The sequence below is a fragment of the Bos grunniens genome, chromosome 7, assembly GCF_055505025.1.
Source record: "Bos grunniens cultivar Pamir isolate PY7600 chromosome 7, Bosgru_T2T1.0, whole genome shotgun sequence".
Classification (NCBI taxonomy): domain Eukaryota; kingdom Metazoa; phylum Chordata; class Mammalia; order Artiodactyla; family Bovidae; genus Bos; species Bos grunniens.
Window position 1 is genome coordinate 72,389,314 of NC_141171.1, and position 20,102 is coordinate 72,409,415.

At 41.4% G+C, this 20,102-nt stretch overlaps 1 protein-coding gene across 6 annotated transcripts in view; it reads right to left on the reverse strand.

Moving 5' to 3' along the window:
• ATP10B (ATPase phospholipid transporting 10B (putative)) overlaps positions 1 to 20,102 on the reverse strand; it is a 392,121-nt gene that overhangs the window by 140,971 nt on the left and 231,048 nt on the right. For all 6 annotated transcript variants that reach the window (XM_086412751.1, XM_086412752.1, XM_086412750.1 and 3 more), the window contains 2 exons: positions 2,681 to 2,975; positions 1,033 to 1,227 (listed from right to left, as the gene is read on the reverse strand). In XM_086412751.1, the coding sequence (XP_086268877.1) occupies positions 1,033 to 1,227; positions 2,681 to 2,955 (470 nt within the window). In that variant the 5' untranslated portion in view covers positions 2,956 to 2,975. The remainder of the gene's footprint in view (positions 1 to 1,032; positions 1,228 to 2,680; positions 2,976 to 20,102) is intronic.

The window sequence follows — 20,102 nt, forward strand, 5'->3', positions numbered from 1 at the left end:
CTAAAACCTACCCGGTTAAGTTCTAAAGGCAAGGATTTACAGCCAAGAGCCACAGATGCTCTAAAAATGGTATATATTTTCTGGTTTGGAGACATTGCCCATGAGTCTTCAAAGAGCTGTTCCTGAAGTTGGTCTCCTGAGATGAGTCAGTCAATTTCAGAGTTTAATTCTTAAAGGAAAAAAAAAAAACAAACTATCTATCTCTCTGTCTACTATTTGGCTGTGCCAGGTCTTAGTTGGGGCACTTGAGATCTTCATATAACATGTGGGACTTTCAAATGTGGCATGCAAGATCTTCAGTTGCAGAATGTGGGATTTACTTCCCTGACCAGGGATTGAACCTGGGTCCTTTGCATTGGGAGCGTGGCGTCTTAGCCTCTGGCCCACAGTGGAAATTCCTAGAGTTTAAGTCTTGAGCTTTCTATCCTCCTCTTAATAATGTAACATCCTAGGTTTAATAATATGGCGTTTAGAAAGAAAGTGAAATTGCTCAGTCGTGTCTGACTCTTTGCGACCCCATGGACTGTGGCCTACCAGGCTCCTCAGTCCGTTGGATTTTCCAGGCAAGAATACTGGAGTGGGTTGCCATTTCCTTCTCCAGGGGATCTTCCTGACTCGGGGATCGAACCCAGGTCTCCCTCATTGTAGGCAGACGCTTTACCATCTGAACTACCAGGGAAGCCCTAATATGGTGTTCACATGAGTTAAATTAAGGTTTCTAAACCTCAGCACTAGTGACATTTTGGACAGGATCATAATCTTTGTTGTGGGAGGTTTTCCTGTATATTGTAAAATGTTTAGCATCATCCTTGGTTTTACCCACCAGATTCCAGTAGGACCTTCCTTCCCAATATGGCAACCAAAAATGTCTCTAAAACAGTTCAGAAGTTCCTTTCATGGGAAAATTGCCCTGGTTGAGTATCACTGAATTAAGTGAATTGAAAAAAAAAAGTGAGAAGAGAGACCAACTTTTTGAGGATGCTAATAAGTTTACACAATCCACAGAGAAAACAGAGGAATACTTGCTCTTACCATTCGTATATCTGGATGTTGGAGCAGTTAATCTGTCTATCAAAGCGGTATCTCCTAAAGTCCTCCATGCCATCTTTGACCATGATGATGAACAGGACAATGGCCAATGGTAACATGGTGATTTCCCTGTGGAAGACTTCCAAGGTGGGAATCCAGTTCAGAATCACCAGGAACAGGAAATAGAGGTTAGCCCATCTGGAGGGGGCAAGAAAGGTGTGAGTGAAAACTACGGAGAAGAAAAATATAGTTGACACACTATTTCTTCCCCACTATTGCTGCTAAGTCACTTCAGTCATGTCCAAATCTGTGCAACCCCATAGACGGCAGCCCACCAGGCTCCCGCATCCCTGGGATTCTCCAGCTAAGAATCCTGGAGTGGGTTGCCATTTCCTTCTCCAATGCATGAAAGTGAAAAGTGAAAGTGAAGTCGCTCAGTTGTATCTGACTCTTAGCGACCCCATGGACTGCAGCCCACCAGGCTCCTCTGTCCATGGGATTTTCCAGGCAAGAGTACTGGAGTGGGGTTGCCATTGCCTTCTCCTCCCTACTACTAGCTCTTACTAACTAATATGACATTCTCTTTCAGTGTCACCTTGAATGTCACGGTAAGGGCTTTGAAGTCAAATCCATCTAAAATGAAGATAGTACTACGTACTTTAAAGGTTTTCTATACTTATTACATGGGATGGTATTTACTATGTATGCAATAGAGGGTTCCAGAGTATAGTAGTTGCTCGATAAATGGTAGGTGCTAATAATTACAAAATTTAGGATAATGTCTGGATGCATACTTTGCTTTATAATTAAAATATAATTTTGCCTATATTATCTCAAAACAATGACTTGCAAGTTTTAAGCTTTCCAAGGTACATCTTGCTCCTTCTTGCCACATTGCCTTCACACATAAGGGTCTGCCTGAAAGAACATTCTTCTGGCTCCCTTTTCTGACTTCTCTCTGCCTCTTTCCACCTGGTTAATGCATTCTTTTCTTTCAGGTTAGACTTCCACTGTCCCTTCCTCCTGGAAGTCTTTCTTGACTTTCCTAACTAGGCCTGATTTCTCTTGTGTTCATTCTAACAACAACACATACCTCTCCTTGGAAGTACCTATGTGAATTACAGCTTACACCAATTTATATAACTTCTGGGCTTCCCAGGCGGCGCTAGTGGTAAAGAACGTGACTGCCAATACAGGAGACACAAGAGACATAGGTTCAATCCCTGGGTTGGGAAGATCCACCAGGGTAGGAAATGGCAACTCACTCCAGTACTCTTGCCTGGAGAATCCCATGGACAGAGGAGCCTGGTGGGCTACAGTCCACAGGGTCACAAAGAGACATGACTGAAGTGACTTAGCAAGCATATAATTCCTAAAATTAACATCTGGTTTCCTTCATTAGCCAACATAGTCAGGACAATGCGTCTTTCTTTTTTTTCTCCCTCATCTATCTCTAATACACAACACAAGACCTAACACCGAGTAGAATCTGATAAATATTGAATGAGCAAATGAACGAATGACAAAGCTTCCCAAGGTACATGCATTTGGATACTAAAGGAAAGGTAGCCCAGAAAGCAGCATTTCTGAATTCATCCAAGTGGCAAACGCATGGTTAAAGCACACAGCGTTCAGCCAGGCGGTCGTGTACCTGTGAAACTGCTCTAGGAGATTCCGGGGCAGGAAGGTGAAGAGGGTGTACTTGGTTGTACAGATTCTGTTGCTGGAGTATCGCCTGGAGAACTTTGCCCAGTCCTGGTGGAACGCGTGATTGTTGGGGAACACGACCCGCTGCTGCGCCGGATTGTAGTTCCGCGTCTCCTTCTCTGCGAGCAGCAGCGGCGTGGCTTCCGACGGAGACTGGGGGCAGCCGTCTCTGACTCGCCTCTGCCACCGGTGCCAAGACGAGTCCACTGAGAGGGCCATGTCTTATAGCAAGCTCCGATCTGAAAAAGGACACAGGAGGTTACCGTGGTCAGGAGAAATATGTATTGTGTCAGCTTAACACATGGCTATGGTTAAGAGAAACAGGTGGGATATTGGCCCATCCATGTGTCCATCCAAAACCATCCATGGTAGGCTGTGGAACAGAAGGTGAGAAAAATAGGTTTAATCCCTATAATCCTTGTATGATAGAGTGAGAGACATTAAGCTAACAATCACATAAATAGTGACTTCCCTGGTAGTCCAGTGATTAAGAATCCACCTGTCAGTGCAGGGGACACAGGTTCGATCCCTTGTCCAGGAAGATTCCACATGCTGGGGAACAACTAAGCCTATGCCCCACAACTACTCAGCCTGCACTCCGCAGCAAGGAAAGCCACTGCAGTGATAAGCCTGCACACCACAACTAGAGGAGGAACCCCTGCTTGCTACAACTAGAGAAAGCCTGCGAGCAGTAACAAAGACCCATCACAGCCAAATAGAAAAATATAATTTTTAAAAATCACATAAATAAAAGTACTATGAAAGCATTGAAGCTGGTGGGTGGTATGGGGAGTAAGTATACTCACTGGGGCAAAAGCATAGCCATGAGGGCTATGGCCCCAGGGATCAGAATTCTAGCTGTGATTCATCCCTGACTCCAAACTGTCCCTTCATCTCTCTGGTGTTCAGTTTTCTCACCAGAATATGAGATCTAGTCTTGCCTGGAAAATTCCGTGGATGGAGGAGCCTGGTAGGCTGCAGTCCATGGGGTCGCTAAAAGTCAGACACGGCTGAGCGACTTCACTTTCACTTTTCACTTTCATGCATTGGAGAAGGAAATGGCAACCCACTCCAGTGTTCTTGCCTGGAGAATCCCATGGACAGAGGAGCCTGGTGGGCTGTAATCCATGGGGTCGTTAAGAGTCGGACACGACTGGTGACTTCACTTTCACTTTTCATTTCATGCTTTGGAGAAGGCAATGGCACACCACTCCAGTACTCTTGCCTGGAAAATCCCATGGACAGAGGAGCCTGGTGGGCTGAAGTCCATGGGGTCGCAAAGAGTCGGACATGACTGAGCGACTTCACTTTCACTTTTCACTTTCATGCATTGGAGAAGGAAATGGCAACCCACTCCAGTGTTCTTGCCTGGAGAATCTCAGGAATGGGGGAGCCTGGTGGGCTGCTGTCTCTGGGGTCGCACAGAGTCGGACACGACTGAAGCAACTTAGCAGCAGCAGCAGTCTTACTCAACTTTTTTCACAAGCTTTTTGTGAGGAACAAATTGGACAGTATGTGAAGTAAGTGGAGATGTATCTTAAGGGGAAAGATATTTATTCTTCAGGTTTTCTCTCTCTCTAAAGTTTCTGATACTGATGATATTTCAGAGTACCTCATCTGTGGTCAGAACCTCACATGAGAGTAATTGGTGAAACAAAGGAGAAAGTTTATTTCTAGGAAATTTGGGCCTGAGGTGAGCGGACTTCACTAAATGTGCTTCTATGAACACACAGGGTTTTTCTGATTTGGTTGTCAGGGGCGGGGGTTTCTTTCTCTCCTTTCCATTTGGTGGTTTCTAAAATTGAGTGCTTAGTCTGAGATGGAGGAAGCAGGCTGATTTTTCTAGGGTATTCCAGGTTCTGAGCTCTTCTAACAACTTATTGACTAGAGACATATTAATACATCTTTTTTACCTAAACATTATTGACCAGAGACTTTTCAATATTCACTTACATAACAAATCACTAGCCATAGGTGTTAATTTCTGCAAAAATCCCCCAGTCAATAACATGTTAATAGAACCTATAATCAAGCTTCCAAGGTTCCTTTTGGTCATATTTTGCTTAGAGATCCAGAAGAATCTATTCAAATACATAATTTATAAGGTTAGAAGTTGTACAGAGTTTTCTTCTCACCTAGTAGGCTTGCAGAATGATTTTCTTTTGAATAAATGGATGAGTGAATGTCAGGTATTATTAATCTTACAGTGACCAACTCCATCTGTCATTGAAAATGAGATTCACTAAAGGAGAAAAAGTTCCATTTCTCGTTTAAATGGTAATATTTTATCTTCCTGATGCTCCTATGATCTGACCCTTATCCTAATCCTCCTCATGACTTTAATCAATCCAAATGATTTCCAATTCATAGACCCCAAGGCTGCATGAAGCTCTTCGGAGACTTAAGTGAGCCCTTGTATCAAGCATGAAAAAGTAAATGCAATTACTGATGCCCATCATGATGTGACCAAAAGCAATATTTTGACAGCTGGTAAGACTGAAAGAATAATATATATCTTTTTCCTCATTATTAAAATAAATGTCCTTTTCATAGATTCTTTTTTATAAAATATTATGATTGTAAAAGAAAAGGAAATGAAAAGATCATTCATGAATAGAATAGAAAATGCAAATGAGAAATCTTGCCTTGACTAATGCCATACATATGAGACATCTCTCAGTTTTATGTGATAAGATCTTCATAAAGGAAGATTGGATTGATATGGGAGATGCAGGTATTTTAGGTAAGGTAATTTAGAAAGTCCATTTATCATATCACGTTCCTTTTTTTCTTTATTAACAATGTTAACTAAGCTTCCATAAAAATAAAACAGATATAAAATGGATGTCAAATTAGTAGATGAAAGCTTGATGAGGAGCTGAATATCCACATAGCTTCAAAGTCTCTTTCCTTCAAATTATTAATTACAATGGTTTTAAAAAAGAGAAGCACTTTGTAGTGGAGAAATGTGGCAGACACCAGCTTCTCCAAGAGATCAAAGCAAACATCACCTATTTGGGGATAATTTGACATCTTAAGCCCCTTGACACAATATACTGAGAAGGACATCGCTTCTGTGGAAAACACAGGGAAACAATGAAAAATCTCAAACTGAGGGCTAGTCTACAAAATAACTGGCTTAGGTTTTTCAAATGTCAAAGGTCAAAGAAAAGCAGAGGAACAGTTTCTGATTAAAGAAGGTTAAAATGTAATGTGAGATCCTGGATTGGCTCCTGGACAGGGGGAGATCAAAGAGGTATAAAAGACATTACTGGACAATGGGGAAAATTTAAACATGAAGTGCGGATTAGAAACAGGATTTTAATAATGTTAACTCTCCTGATGATGATAAATATATGGCACTTATATAAGAAATTGTTCTTGTTTGTAGGAAATCCATCCTAAAGTAGTTATGGGTAAAGGGGCAAGACATTGCAATGATTCAGAAAACAATACGCTTAACTACTATATTTAAAATGGATAACCAGCAAGGACCTACTGTACAGCACAGGAAACTCTTCTCAGTGTTATGTGGCAACCTGGATGGGAGTAGGGTTTGGGAGAGAATTGATACATGCACACGTATAGCTGAGTCCCTTTGCCGTTCACTTGAAACTGTCACAACATTGTTAATCAGCTATACCCTAACACAAAATAAAAAGTTTAAGTTGGTGGGGGGTGGGGGGGAACATCCTTTGGGGAAGAGTCCTCAGACTGTCTTCTCTGACTACCAACTGCAGTGACCCCAGAGGTCAGCTTCTAAGCTCTCCAGGCTGCTGGCACAGGCGAGAGTCACAGGGAGGAAATGTAAACAGGCCCGGAGGTGCTGGATGGCTGGAGGGATGAGAGTCCTGTCTCCACCCGCCCAGGTCAATCAGAGGAAGCGGGTGGGAGGTTAACTGTTAATCAGCTATACTCCATACAAAATAAAGTTTTGTGTTTTTTTTAAAGAAATAAAATATGTTTGTGTGTGTGTGTTTCTATGTGTATATGTATATAGACACCATTAGCTAGGTAGAAGGTTGTAAGAGGGTGTTCCAGGTAGAACTGGTTCTAGAAACAAGATTCACAGGACTCTCCCATAGAGGTAGCAAAAGGAGAGCGTGTAGAGATGACAAGGGCCAGGTGGCCTATTAAGGCTATTTATGATGCTGAGGGGAAGAAGCCCTGGAGACTGTCAGGCAGGGACCCAAGGACCAGAGCTGTGGGCCCCAGGCCGTGCTCTGCTGGAAGCGCAAAGCAATGGGCTGGAGGGGCAAGATGGACAAACTCCTTGACCCACTGCTTCCCCCTTGCTCCTGATAAGTTACTTCCTTGCAAAAGTAGAACAGGAAACAAAGGGGGATTGTGTAATCCTTTTATCTGAGGTGTGGTTTTAATTGCTTTCAGAAAGGGAGGGGCATATCTGAAGCAACTCTCCAAGGTCCTTCTAATTGTAAAGTCTTCCTCTCATTCTAATTTTTCAACTTGGCACCTCCCACTAACAATAAACTTGGGGATTATTTGATTTTGCTAATTAACACTCACGTCACCTCTGCTTGTAGCAGTAATCCTCTCGGGTATTAATATCACTTTTCCACTGGGCAGGATTTCCTCTAGATGGGGGTGTGTGGAGGGACCATTCTTCTATGGTGGATCATGGGTCTAAAATACTGGGTTAATTACAGTTTGTTAACAAATTTTGTTCTTATTCCCAAATTTACTCCGTCCTGCCTGGCTCACATTTTCAATTAATTCTAGTTCTTTTCTTTTACATTTTAATGAACTCAACTAAACCCCATCTTTAGCAAATTCCATTTTTATTATAGGGGTCAATTAAATAAAAGCCATGGGTTGCAAAGAGCCGGGCACGACTGAGCTTAAGATTAACACTTTTACTTTTCAAACACTTATTCATTGAAACAAGCAAACAAAAAAACCACTTATTAAACTTTTTGTTTTGTACCAGGTGAGTAAAACCTAGACATCTATCCCTTTCCTCTTGGAGCTTGCATTCTAGTGAGGCTGAGAGATTTTATTTTACTATTATTTTTAAAATTTATTTATTTTTAATAACCCATTAATTAGTTTTTATTTCATGGTTTCTGCTTTTTGCATTCTATTTAAGAAATTGTTCCTATCTCTAATATCATGAACATATTCTTAATTGACTTAGGGGAATTCCTAAACTTTAGCTGAGAGATTTTAAGCACACACTGATAGAAATAGGTACATATTCACCAATCAGGATAAGGGCCACAAAAGAGAAGAGGGTACTGTGTGACTGCAAGACAGAGGGATATGACCTTGTCCCTGAGCAGGTAGAATTCATTGAGCTGAGATTAGGGGATTACAGGTAACTGGATGAAATAGTGAGTGTGTGTTATATGTCTAAGTGTCTGGAAGTAAGCAAGCAGCTTAGCAAGAAGTCACACATGCAAGCTTCCTGCACCTAGAGAAAACATGTTGAATTTAAAAATGGAAAGAAGACCCAAGTGGGACTATAAACGGGAAAATTGGTTACTAGAGAATTATTTTCCCTTCATGTACTGTTCTCTACAAAGTGTATCAGTTGGTCAGGGCCAGGGGAGGTGGGGAATCCTATAAAACTAAATTTAATCTACACTTAGATTCTTGATAAATAGTACACTATCCTGACATTAGAATTAATTAGAATGTAAGAAAGTTTGGTGGGTTTTTAAAGCACTCCACCCTGAGGACAAATAGTATAAACTCACAAAAACAATTTCCTGTCAGACACCGAGTTAAACAATAACCACCATAGAAGAAATAGTCTAGGGTTAATGTGTCTTTAAATCATTTAATTACATCAGTTTTCCCCAAATTGCAAGCATTTCCAATTTTTGCTGTACCCTAATATTATTTGTTTTATTAAATGCAGTATATTTTAAGTCAGCTCACTTTTAAAAAGCTTAATCACCTTTGGCTTTGTGCTAAAACATTGATATTAGAAATTAGGGCTTGAGACATTATTTTTTTAATAGATACTAATAAGACCTACTTTTATCAAAATGAAAACTGTTGGTCTGTTACTACAACATTTGCTCCAGACCATCTATTCCTCTGTTTGCTGTCTGGGAATCCGGTTCAGAAATATCACCAGTCACTCAGTATCAGTCATTTTCATTATCTGAAGCTTACCAACCACTGCAGGAAAGGCTACTAATATGTTTTGTAAGGTATTTGTTCCCCATAGATGTTTTGGGGAACAAAACTCAAAACAGCAAAGGCAACAACAAAAGGTTTTTCATCAGCCCCAAATTAAAGAAAAAATCCACTGACCACTTTCCTATACATTCCCCAAACGTTTTACTAGATCAAGGAAAGATTTTCAATAAACACTCTTATCAATTTCTTATTCATTTTGCCTTTTCCATTTATTTTGATTGGATTTGCTTGAGGAAATGGCCTTCACCCTATGCAGTTGTCTACCTACGTTACTCATACCCATTTTATAGATGAAGAAACAAAAATAAAGGAAATAGAATACTGTCTCCATAGAAACTGTCATTTCTTTCTACTCCCTTTCAGGAAAACCTGCTATTACTAGAATCCAAGATGTAATCCCTTCACCCCCTCACACACACGCTTCAGTATTTTGAACCCAGGATATGTCATATATTTAAGTTTCTTTTATGATGTAGACCATTTTTAAAGTCTTTATTGAATTTGTCACAACACAGTTACTTCTGTTTCATGTTTTGGTTTTTGGCCACAAGGCATGTGGGATTTTAGTTTCCCAACTAGGGATTGAACCTGCACCCCCTGTATTAGAAGATGAAGTCTTAACCACTGGACCACCAGGGACTTCTTTATGTTACATTATTGATATGGTTATATACAGTTATGTTTCTTTTTTTTTTTCTTTTTACCCTCACAACATTATTCAATTGATAGCATTTTTGATTCAAGAAAATACATTTAGTTACAGGCCAGAAAACAGAAATCATGGTTTGAAAGCCATTCACTAAGGTTTCTAGCTCTGGGACCTGCCCAGGAAAGTTCAGTAAAGCTTGCTATGAAAGGAATGGTCAAAGGGGAGAATGGTCAAAAGGGAGACCTTATCCTGCAGCAGAGTTCATCTAGGCTAGAAGCCTCGAGGACAGTTCAACTTTAGAGCCTTCACTGGCCGTGAACTCAGCTATGGGAGTTTACATACAGCTGCTGTGTGCTCACAGTTCCTGCAAGCACCGGATGTGCTCTGTCCTCCCCAAAGGGAAGGGCAAGAGCTGTGATTGTGCCTCATTCACAGACTACAAAACGTGTCCTATAATTAGGATGCCAGATGCTGCCTTCCTCCAGAGAGGAAGCAATACTGAATAAGAACTGAGTCTGAAGGACCTTGCATAGAGTGGGGTGGAGATGGCTGCCTTTAGAGATTGGTGAAAGTGGGGACTAGCGTGAAAGGAGTTGGGGAATGAGAAAGAAACAGCAATCACCTTAAATATTAACCAAAGGATGCAGTTCTGCAGAACAGGGTTCCCCAATCCCCAAGATCTAAAGCCTGATGATCTGTGATGGAAGCTGATGTAATAATAATGGAAATGAAGTGCACAATAAATGTAATGCCCTTGAATCATCTCGAAACCATCCCCCATCTCCCTGGTCCACGGAAAAACTGCCTTCCATGAAACCAGCCCCTGGTGCTGAAAAGGTTGCGGACCACTGCTGTTGAAGATAATGAAAATACTTGACAAATGAAATCCTTATAGATGAACCTGTGCGGGAAAGGAATAATCAAAGACAGATTTTTATAAGACTTAGGTATCATAACATGCCCCACTCAGAATTCATCCTAAGTCTAGGTGGTGCTTTTGTCCCTGATTGATTTTCTGTTAGCTTCTAAGTCCATGAAAGCCTTACTCCAACAGATTTTCAAAGACAACTATTTTTTTAAACAGATGAGATTATTTTTGTAGTCTGCCATGTTAAACGTCATTATCCCCCAAGTTCATTAGTGTTTAGGGCATCACCAGTTATATAGCAAGTTGATTTCCCATTCAGTGTATTTGGAGCTCAAACCTCATTCATGGGCACTGGATGGGGGTAATCCCTTTGCCTACTTGCCATCTCCATTGCTTTGCTGGATATCACAATTTAACATATCTAGAGGTCTTGGATTCTCCCCAAAATTCATTTTGGTTCCAACAGTCTTTATTTTCATGAATAGCATCTTCAATTACCCAAAGGATCAATGCTACTCAGTGATGTCTAAGTCTTTGCTACCCTATGGACTGCAGCACACCAGGCCTCCCTGTTCTTCACCATCTCCTGGAGCTTGATCAAACTCATGTCTTTTGAGTTGGTGATGCCATTCAACCATCTCATCCTCTGTCATCCCCTTCTCCCACCTTCAATCTTTCCCAGCATCAGGGTCTTTTCCAATGAGTCAGCTCTTTGCATCCAGTGGCCAAAGTACAGGAGTTTCAGCTTCAGCATCAGTCCTTCCAGTGAATATTCAGGACTGATTTCCTTTAAAATTGACTGGTTGGATCTCCTTGCAGTCCAACGGACTCTCAAGAGTCTTCTCCAACACCATAGTTCAAAAGCATCAATTCTTTGGTGCTCAGCCTTCTTTATGGTCCAACTCTCACATCTGTACATGACTACTGGAAAAACCATAGCTTTGACTAGTGGAACCTTTGTCAGGAAAGTAATGTCTCTGCTTTTTAATATGCTGTCTAGGTTGGCCATAGCTTTTATTCCAAGGAGCAAGCATCTTTTAATTTCTTGGTTGCAGTCACAATATGCAGTGATTTTAGTCTGCATTTTAGTCCAAGACAATAGTCTGTCACTATATGTGTTTCCCCATCTATTTTTCCATGAAGTGGTGGGACCGGATGCCATGATCTTAGTTTTTTTGACTGTTTTTTTTTTTAATTTATTTATTTTAATTGGAGGCTAATTACTTTACAATATTGTATTGGTTCTGCCACACATCAGCATGAATCCACCACGGGCGTACACGTGTTCCCCATCCTGAACCCCCCTTCCACCTCCCTCCCCGTACCATCCCTCTGGGTCAGCTTTTTCACTCTCTTCTTTCACTTTCATCAAGAGGCTCTTTAGTTCTTCGCTTTCTTCCATGAGGGTGATGTCATCTGCATATCTGAGGTTATTGATATTTCCCCCAGCAATCTTGATTCCAGCTTGTACTTCATCCAGCCCAGCATTTCGTATGATGTACTCTGCTTGTAAGTTAAATAAGCAGGGTGACAATATACAGCCTTGTTGTAATCCTTTCCCAATTTGAAACCAGTCTGTTGTACCATGTCCAGTTCTAATTGTTGCTTCCTGACCTGCATACAGATTTCTCAGGAGGCAGGTCAGGTGGTCTGGTATTCTCATTTCTTTAAGAATTTTTCACAGTTTGTTGTGATCCACACAGTCGAAGGCTTTGGCGTAGTCAATGAAGCAGAAGTCAATGTTTTTCTAGAGTTCTCTTGCTTTTTGTATGATCCAATGGATGTTGGCAATTTGATCTCTGGTTCCTCTGCCTTTTCTAAATCCACCTTGAATATTTGGAAGTTCTTGCTTCATGTACTGTTGAAGCCTGGCTTGGAGAATTCTGAGCATTATTTTGCTAGCATGTGAAATTAGTGCAATTGTGCAGTAGTTTGGACATTACTTGGCACTGCCCTTCTTTGGGATTGGAATGAAAACTGACCTTTTCCAGTCCTGTGGCCACTGCTGAGTTTTCCAAATTTGCTGGCATATTGAGTGCAGCATTTTAACATCATCATCTTTTAAGATTTGAAATAATTCAGCTGGAATTTCATCATCTCCACCAGCTTTGTTTGTAGTGATGCCTCCTAAGGCCCACTTGAGTTCGCATTCCAGGATGCCTGGCTCTAGGTAAGTGATCACACTACTGTGGTTATCTGGGTCATGAAGATCTTTTTTGTAGAGTTCTTCTGTGTATTCTTGCCACCTCTTCTTAATACCTTCTGCTTCTGTTAGGTCCATACCATTTCTGTCCTTTATTGTTTCCATCTTTGCCTGAAATGTCCCCTTGGTATCTCTAATTTTCTTGAAGAGATCTCTAGTCTTTTCCATTCTATTGTTTTCCTCTATTTCTTTGCATTGATCACTGGGGAAGGCTTTCTTATCTCTCCTTGCTTTTCTTTGGAACTCTGCATTCAGATGGGTATATCTTTCCTTTTCTCCTTTGCCTTTAGCTTCTCTTCTTTCCTCAGCCATTTGTATGGCCTCTGCAGACAACAATTTTGCCTTTTTTTCCCTTAGGGATGGTTTTGATCACCACCTCTTGTACAATGTTACAAACCTCCGTCAATCGTTCTTCAGGCATTCTATCAGTTCTAATGCTTTGAATCCATTTGCCATTTCCACTGTATAATTGTATGAGATTTGATTTGGGTCTTACCTGAATGGCCTATGATTTTCCTACTAGGACCTAGTCAAAGAATCTAGTCATTATCTCTGATTCCTGCTTCATTTGCTACAGCCAATCTCTTTTTGGTCTATCCATTTTTGTCTTCTAAATATTCTTCAAATCCATCTGCTTCTCAACATTTCTGCTGTTTTCTAATAAAAGGCATTAGCATCTCTTGTCTTGGATGAATTGCAACAAGCTTTTAACTGGCTCCTACAGCCTTGCTTGTTGCCTTTCCAATCTAGCCTTCACACAGCAGCCAGAGCTATTTTTCTAAAGTGCAAATTAGATCACGTCAGTTCTCTTCTTATGCTCTTTATGGTTGCCTTTGCACAAAACCTAGACTTCTCATTGTGGCCTACATTTCTTCATATGATGCAGCTCCTAGCTACCTCTTTCCTTCCTGCTCAGTATTCTCAAATACCCAAGCTCTCCTTCTCCCTCTCTCTCTTATATCTAGGTGCACAGATCTAGGTATTTAGCAGTTCCTTAAAAGCTCTTTTTTCACTTTCATATATTAGTCAGGCTAACCTATGCAAGGGGCTTCCCTTGTGGCTCAGTGGTAAAGAATCCCCCTGCAAATGTAGGAGACCTGGGTTCAATCCCTGGGTCATGAAGATCCCCTGGAGAAGGAAATGCAACCCACTCCAGTATTCTTGCCTGGAAAATCCCATGGTCAGAGGAGCCTGGTGAGCTTCAGTCCATGGGGTCGAAAAGAGTCAGACATGACTTAGTGACTAAACAATAGCAACAAAAGCTATGCTAGCTTGTGAAACAAATAAGGCTCCAAATCTCAGTAGTTTAGCACAACCTACAAAGAATCTAGAGGTCCACGTAACTTGCTCCCATCCAGAGTCTTATGGATCCAGACTCCCTCTCCACATCACGATCTCAACATGTGACTTTAAATGTAGCCATAACAAGGAACCATAAGTGAATAACATTACTTTGCTCAAAGTCAAATGGCCGGAATCAGTCACATGGCCTCACCCTGACTGCAAAGGAAGCTGGGCTACTCGGGAAGCACAAAGAATCTTTGGTGGGTATTAGCCATTCTCTGCCAGGTCCCAGATTAAAAGACATTTAGTCAGAGAGTTAAACAACAGATGAATCCAGTGAGGGCTATTGGAGTAATGTGGACGATAACAACATGACATGGTCAGACTTGTCATTATTGCTGTTAGCTGGAGAAAGAGTTTATATTTTCCAAACACCCTGACACCTCAACTTGGGTGTCATACTACAAATTTGAGGCCAAGAGAGTAGCCCCTAAACTCTCATCCTATACTTTTCTCTGAGCTAGGCCACTGACAGCAAGAGGTCAGAGTATTCAATGCCCTCCTGGCATAGTCTGTAGATGGAACACATTCTATGCTGCATGCTGCTGCTGTTAAGTCGCTTCAGTCGTGTCCGACTCTGTGCGACCCCATAGACGGCAGCCCACCAGGCTCCCCCGTCACTGGGATTCTCCAGGCAAGAACACTGGGGTGGGTTGCCATTTCCTTCTCCAATGCATGAAAGTGAAAAGTGAAAGTGAAAGTGAAAGTGATGTCGTGTCTGACTCTTCTCGACCCCATGGACTGCAGCCTACTAGGCTCCTCTGTCCACGGGATTTTCCAGGCAAGAGTACTGGAGTGGGTTGCCATTGCCTTCTCCATAGGAGTCTCTATTTTAAAGTTTGGCAGTTACTTTAAGATTCTTTTGATGTGGATAAATTTTAAAGTCTTTATTGAATGTGTTACAATATTGCTTCTGTTTTATGTTTTGGCTTTTCTGGCCATGAGACATGGGGGATCTGAGCTCCCTGACCAGGGATCAAACGAAAATGCCCCATATTGGAAAGCAAAGTTGTAACTTCTGGACCGCCAGGGAAGTCGTGGCAGTTACTTTTAAGATAGATATATTATAAATTTGTCTGAAGACATTACTGATTTCACAATAGGATTTCACTACTATGCATTTTCTCAACCCATGATTACTAAGTGTTTGTCGCTCAGTTGTGCCTGACTTTGTGCAATCCCAGGAACTGTAGCCTGCCAGGCTCCTCTGTCCATGGGATTCTCTAGGCAAGAATACTGGAGTGGGTTGCCTTTCCCTTCTCCAGGGGATCTTCTTGACCCAGGGATTGAAACCAGGTCTCCTGCATTGCAGGCAGATTCTTTACTGTCTGTGCTATCAGGGAAGTCACACAAAAATTAAAATTACAGCAAATTTCAGGTAGAGGTTGTAAAGTTCTTTGATGACAAAAGGGATCTTTGGGCTCTGAAAGGTTGGAAATACTGGTGTGGTAGTGGAGCCCAAGAGTGCTGACAGGGGACTTGGCTCAGTACTGAGTGACTGATCTGTAAGGAGAGTTCCTGACCTAACAAACTAATTATAGACATGGGATGTGCACACAGGACAGGGGATGCATAGGCCATTGATAGCGGACTGAGTAAGTACAGACAGCAAGCCGTGGCAGTTGTCACAGACAGAAGAAAAGCTGTTTGAATAGGAAGGACAAGGCAAGCTTCCTGGAGAAGCAGAAGTGGCCAGTTAGTGACGATGAGGGCTTGGGTGTCCAGAAGTAGGCATGAGTTCAGAATGTGAGAAAATAGGCAAGTAAGAAGCCCCATCTCTCATCCCCACCTCTCAGATCTAATGAATCAGAAGCTCCAGGGCTGGGGTGGGAAACCTGCTCTCTTAAACAGTTCCCAGAACATTCCAGGACAGGGGTTGCCCAAGAGCATATCTGGAGAAGCCCTGCCCTATTCACTCCCATGTATGGGAGCTTCTCTGGTGGCTTAAATGGTAAAGAATCTGCTTGCAATGCAAGAGACCCAGGTTCGATCCCTAGGTTGGGAAGATTCCTTGGAGAAGGGAATGGCAACCCACTCCAGTATTCTTGCCTGGAGTATTCTACGGACAGAGGAGCTTGGCAGGCTTCAGTCCATGGAATCACGAAGAATCATACATGACTGAGCAACTAACACTTAACTTATATACTTCCGTACCTGCTCTCCACTGAAAATAACTTTTTCCATTTTCTCCTCTCTATTCCAAGCCTGATTTCTCATGTCTCTTCCTTAATGAAAGACAAAAGGTTTTGGAAAATAAAAAGACAATGTGGGCAATCTTGTCTTTGCAAGAGGCAGGTAAAATGAGATGCATAATTTCATTTTTTATATCCCCCCAGGCAGGAATGTGATTTCACTTAAAAGTTGTTTTATAGATTCTTTTGGTTTGTTTTACTGACAAAATAATTAAGTTGGATCTAATTAAAAGTGAATAAATTGCTCACAGAAGCTGAATAAATCAGTGCTGAGCTGAAGGGTGAAGAAAGTTGTTCCAAGTCTGCAGGTCTAAAAGCAATTAAAAGACAATAGTACACATTGATGGGCTCAGTTCACTTAACTCAAGACATATGCATGCTTATATGAGTTGCATGCTGACTAGCAAGCACAGGAAAGCCTGAAGTGGGGGCAGACAGGGAGCAGGACCTGCGAAATTTGGGAGGAGCTTTCTACAAGGTCAAATGGACTAGTCATCTGGTATATGCAAAGAGTGTAGGACCAGATTTGTTAAGTGGGGTGAGAAAAATGAGTATTTTAACAGGTGGTTCTAGAGTTTCCTTAGGGAGGGAACATCTCCTGATTAGCACCTGGGATTAATGGCAAGGAGACAAGAATTAAGTGGAAAAGAGAAAAGGAAGTGGGGAGACTCATTTGGCAAAAGCATGAGAAATGAGATTAAGATGTCAGCAGGTTGGTTCTTGGTTGTCAAAAAAAGGCAGAGGGGCTATTTTTCAAAATTGAGGCATAATGGACATATAAAAATAACATTATATTAGTTTAGATGTATAGCATAATGATTCTATAATTTTATACCTTGCAAAATGATCAGCACAAGAAGTCTAGTTAATATCTGTTACCATATATAGTAACAAATTTTTTCCCCCCTTGTGATGAGAACTTTTAAGATCTAGTAGTCTCAGCTCAGTTCAATTCAGTTGCTCAGTCATGTCCAACTCTTTGCAACCCCATGAATCGCAGCATGCCAGGCCTCCTTGTCCATCACCAACTCCTGGAATTCACTCAAACTCACGTTCATCGAGTCGGTGATGCCATCCAGCCATCTTATCCTCTGCCATCCCCTTCTCCTCCTGCCCCCAATCCCTCCCAGCATCAGAGTCTTTTCCAATGAGTCAACTCTTTGCATGAGGTGGCCAAAGTACTGGAGTTTCAGCTTTAGCATCATTCCTTCCGAAGAAATCCCAGGGCTGATCTCCTTCAGAATGGACTGGTTGGATTGCCTTGCAGTCCAAGGGACTCTCAAGAGTCTAGTAGTCTCAGTAACTTTCAAATATTCAATACAGTACTATTAACTATAGTCACCATGCTGTATCTTACTTTCCCATGACCTAATTTAAGTTTGTACCTTTTGACCCTCTTCAGAGGGCGACAGAGGATGAGATGGTTGAATGGCATCACCAACTCAATGGACATGAGTTTGAGAAAACTCTGGGACATAATGAAAGACAGGGAAGCCTGGCGTGCTGCAGTCCATGGGGTCGCAGAGTCAGACATGACTTAGTGACCAAACAACACACTTCACCCCCTCACACCCACCTCTAGCAACTACTAATCTGTCTACATTCCACATGCAAGTGAGATCATACAGCATTTGTCTCTTTCTGGTTTATTTCACTTAGCATAATCCATACTTATGGTACACCCATGTTGTTTCAAATGATAAGATTTCCATATTTCTTTATGGCTGAATAATATTTCATTGTATAAATGGTACTTTAAACAATATTCACTTACAAATATGTATGATATTATAATATGATACACTATCCATCCATGTTACTTTAAAATTGTTAATAAAACTTAACAACACAGAGTGGCCTTGACTGCTTGGTATCATTTGATTGGGGGTAGGGGTCTAGAAGTCAAGGAGGAGTTGTCCCCATATTTGGCTCAATGAAAAGGGGAGAAGCTAAAAGAGCCATAAGAAAGAAGAGAGTGAGGAACTTAGCAAACATTGGAAAGGAGAACCAGAGGTGACTGGGAGAAACATCAGTCCCACAGGAATTCACAGAAGTTGGGGAGGGGGGAAGTGATGGTGCAGGGTTTTCCACAGAATATGGGATGGGGTTCAACTTGATCTCATGTAGATTTCAAAGGGCAGATTAAGACTCCAATTGACATGTGGCTTACAGATCCTGCTAACCAGCTGTGTGACCATGGGCAGGTCAGTTACTCTGAATCAATTCTTTTCTCTATAAAATGGAGGAATTGGACCAGTAATGGCTATGGCCCATGTATATCTCCCACACTTTCACTGTATCTTTAATTCACTGTGTCTTTTCTGAAGTCAAGGGCATGAGTGACCCTGATGAGGGATCTTGACAGATGGCAGATTATTTCCTCCCCAGATGCCAGCCTATCCATAAAAGGACGTGATCTCACAGCACATCATTGTTAAGCGGCTGATGTTTTCTCCTTTCAGAAATGGAGCTTTCTTATCTGTTTTGGCTGAGTTACTCTCTTGTACATGTCTTGGACTGAACATTCTCTTATTTCCAAAGATATTCTCTTATTATAACTAATGCTCTCCTTTTATTATTTCTCCTGTTATTAGATTAATATATTAATGGACAAGGTTCTCAAAAGGCCTCCATATGTTTCAAACTTCTCTTCTCAAAGTAGGGAGAACTTCAGGAAAGATCCATCCATCTACTGGACATCACCATTTGGACATCTCTTGAGAATATCAAGCTCAGCTTGCCTCCAGATAAACTCATCATCTTTACTCCTACATCTGCTATTACCTCCTATTTCCTATCTCCATGGAATGTCAATTCTACAGCATCATTTCTCAAGTTTTTGATTTTTCTCTCACTCATTGTACCTAATTACCAAGTTCTGTTGGTTGTAACTTCTATACATCTGTCAGTTCTGTCCTGTTTTTTCTGGGCTGATTAACACCATACCAGTCCACTCCACTCTCATCTCTTGTCTTGATTACTTATCATAGTTTGTCCTTATGCTTCCAATTTTTCTTCCCTCCAATCTGTTTTTCCACAGTGAGGTCAGAAAGACGTCATCAAACTGTCAATTCATTTATGTCATAACCTTGCTCAAAACCCATTCTGGCTTCAATTTCCCTCAGACAGGGTAAGGAACAAAACTGTAACATAACTTACAACTCCTTACCTCCATCAACTAGAGATGGCCTCTCTTTGTAGCCTCATCTTTTGCTAATCTCTCATTGGTTCATGCTCCATTCTAGCCAAAGGAAATTATTGTATTTCCTCTTGTGCCTGTCTTTCTCTGTCACACCAGTGCTGTTACCATCAGCACTCCCCAGCTCCCATCCCCCTAAAGCCTAGCTAATTTCCATTCATTTTTTAGGACTTAGATGTCACCTCCCCCAGAAAGCCATCCTTTGTCTTGTTGTATAATTGAGATACAACATTTCAAAAATAATTTCATTTGATGAGCTACTCATTCACCTCATAGTACTCTGACCTTATCCCATCTTAGCTCCTAGTTTTGTGTATTAAACTTTTATACTTGTAGGCATTGAGTATCTCTATAGAGTCATCCATCACCACTTTACCCACCAGTGTGTCCTGGAAGCAACCAGCACTGTATACCTCCTTTCCCAGTGCAGTGATAAGCACCGAGACATGCTTGATTTTTCGAATAAAAAATCTGTATATCAATATTATTAATATTTAAAAAAAATTCAGAGAACTTCAACTCTATTACAAGTGTACCTTGGAGATATTGTAGGTTCAGTTTCAGACCACCACAATGAAGTGAATGTTGTTGCAAAATAAAGTGAGTCACAAGAATCTTTTGGTTTCCCAAGGCATTTAAAGTTATGTTTATAGTAAACTGTAGTCTATGAAGTGTGCCATTGCAGTGTGTCTACGGCTGCTGACTGATCATGGTGGTGCTTGCTAAAGATCAGGGTGGTTGTG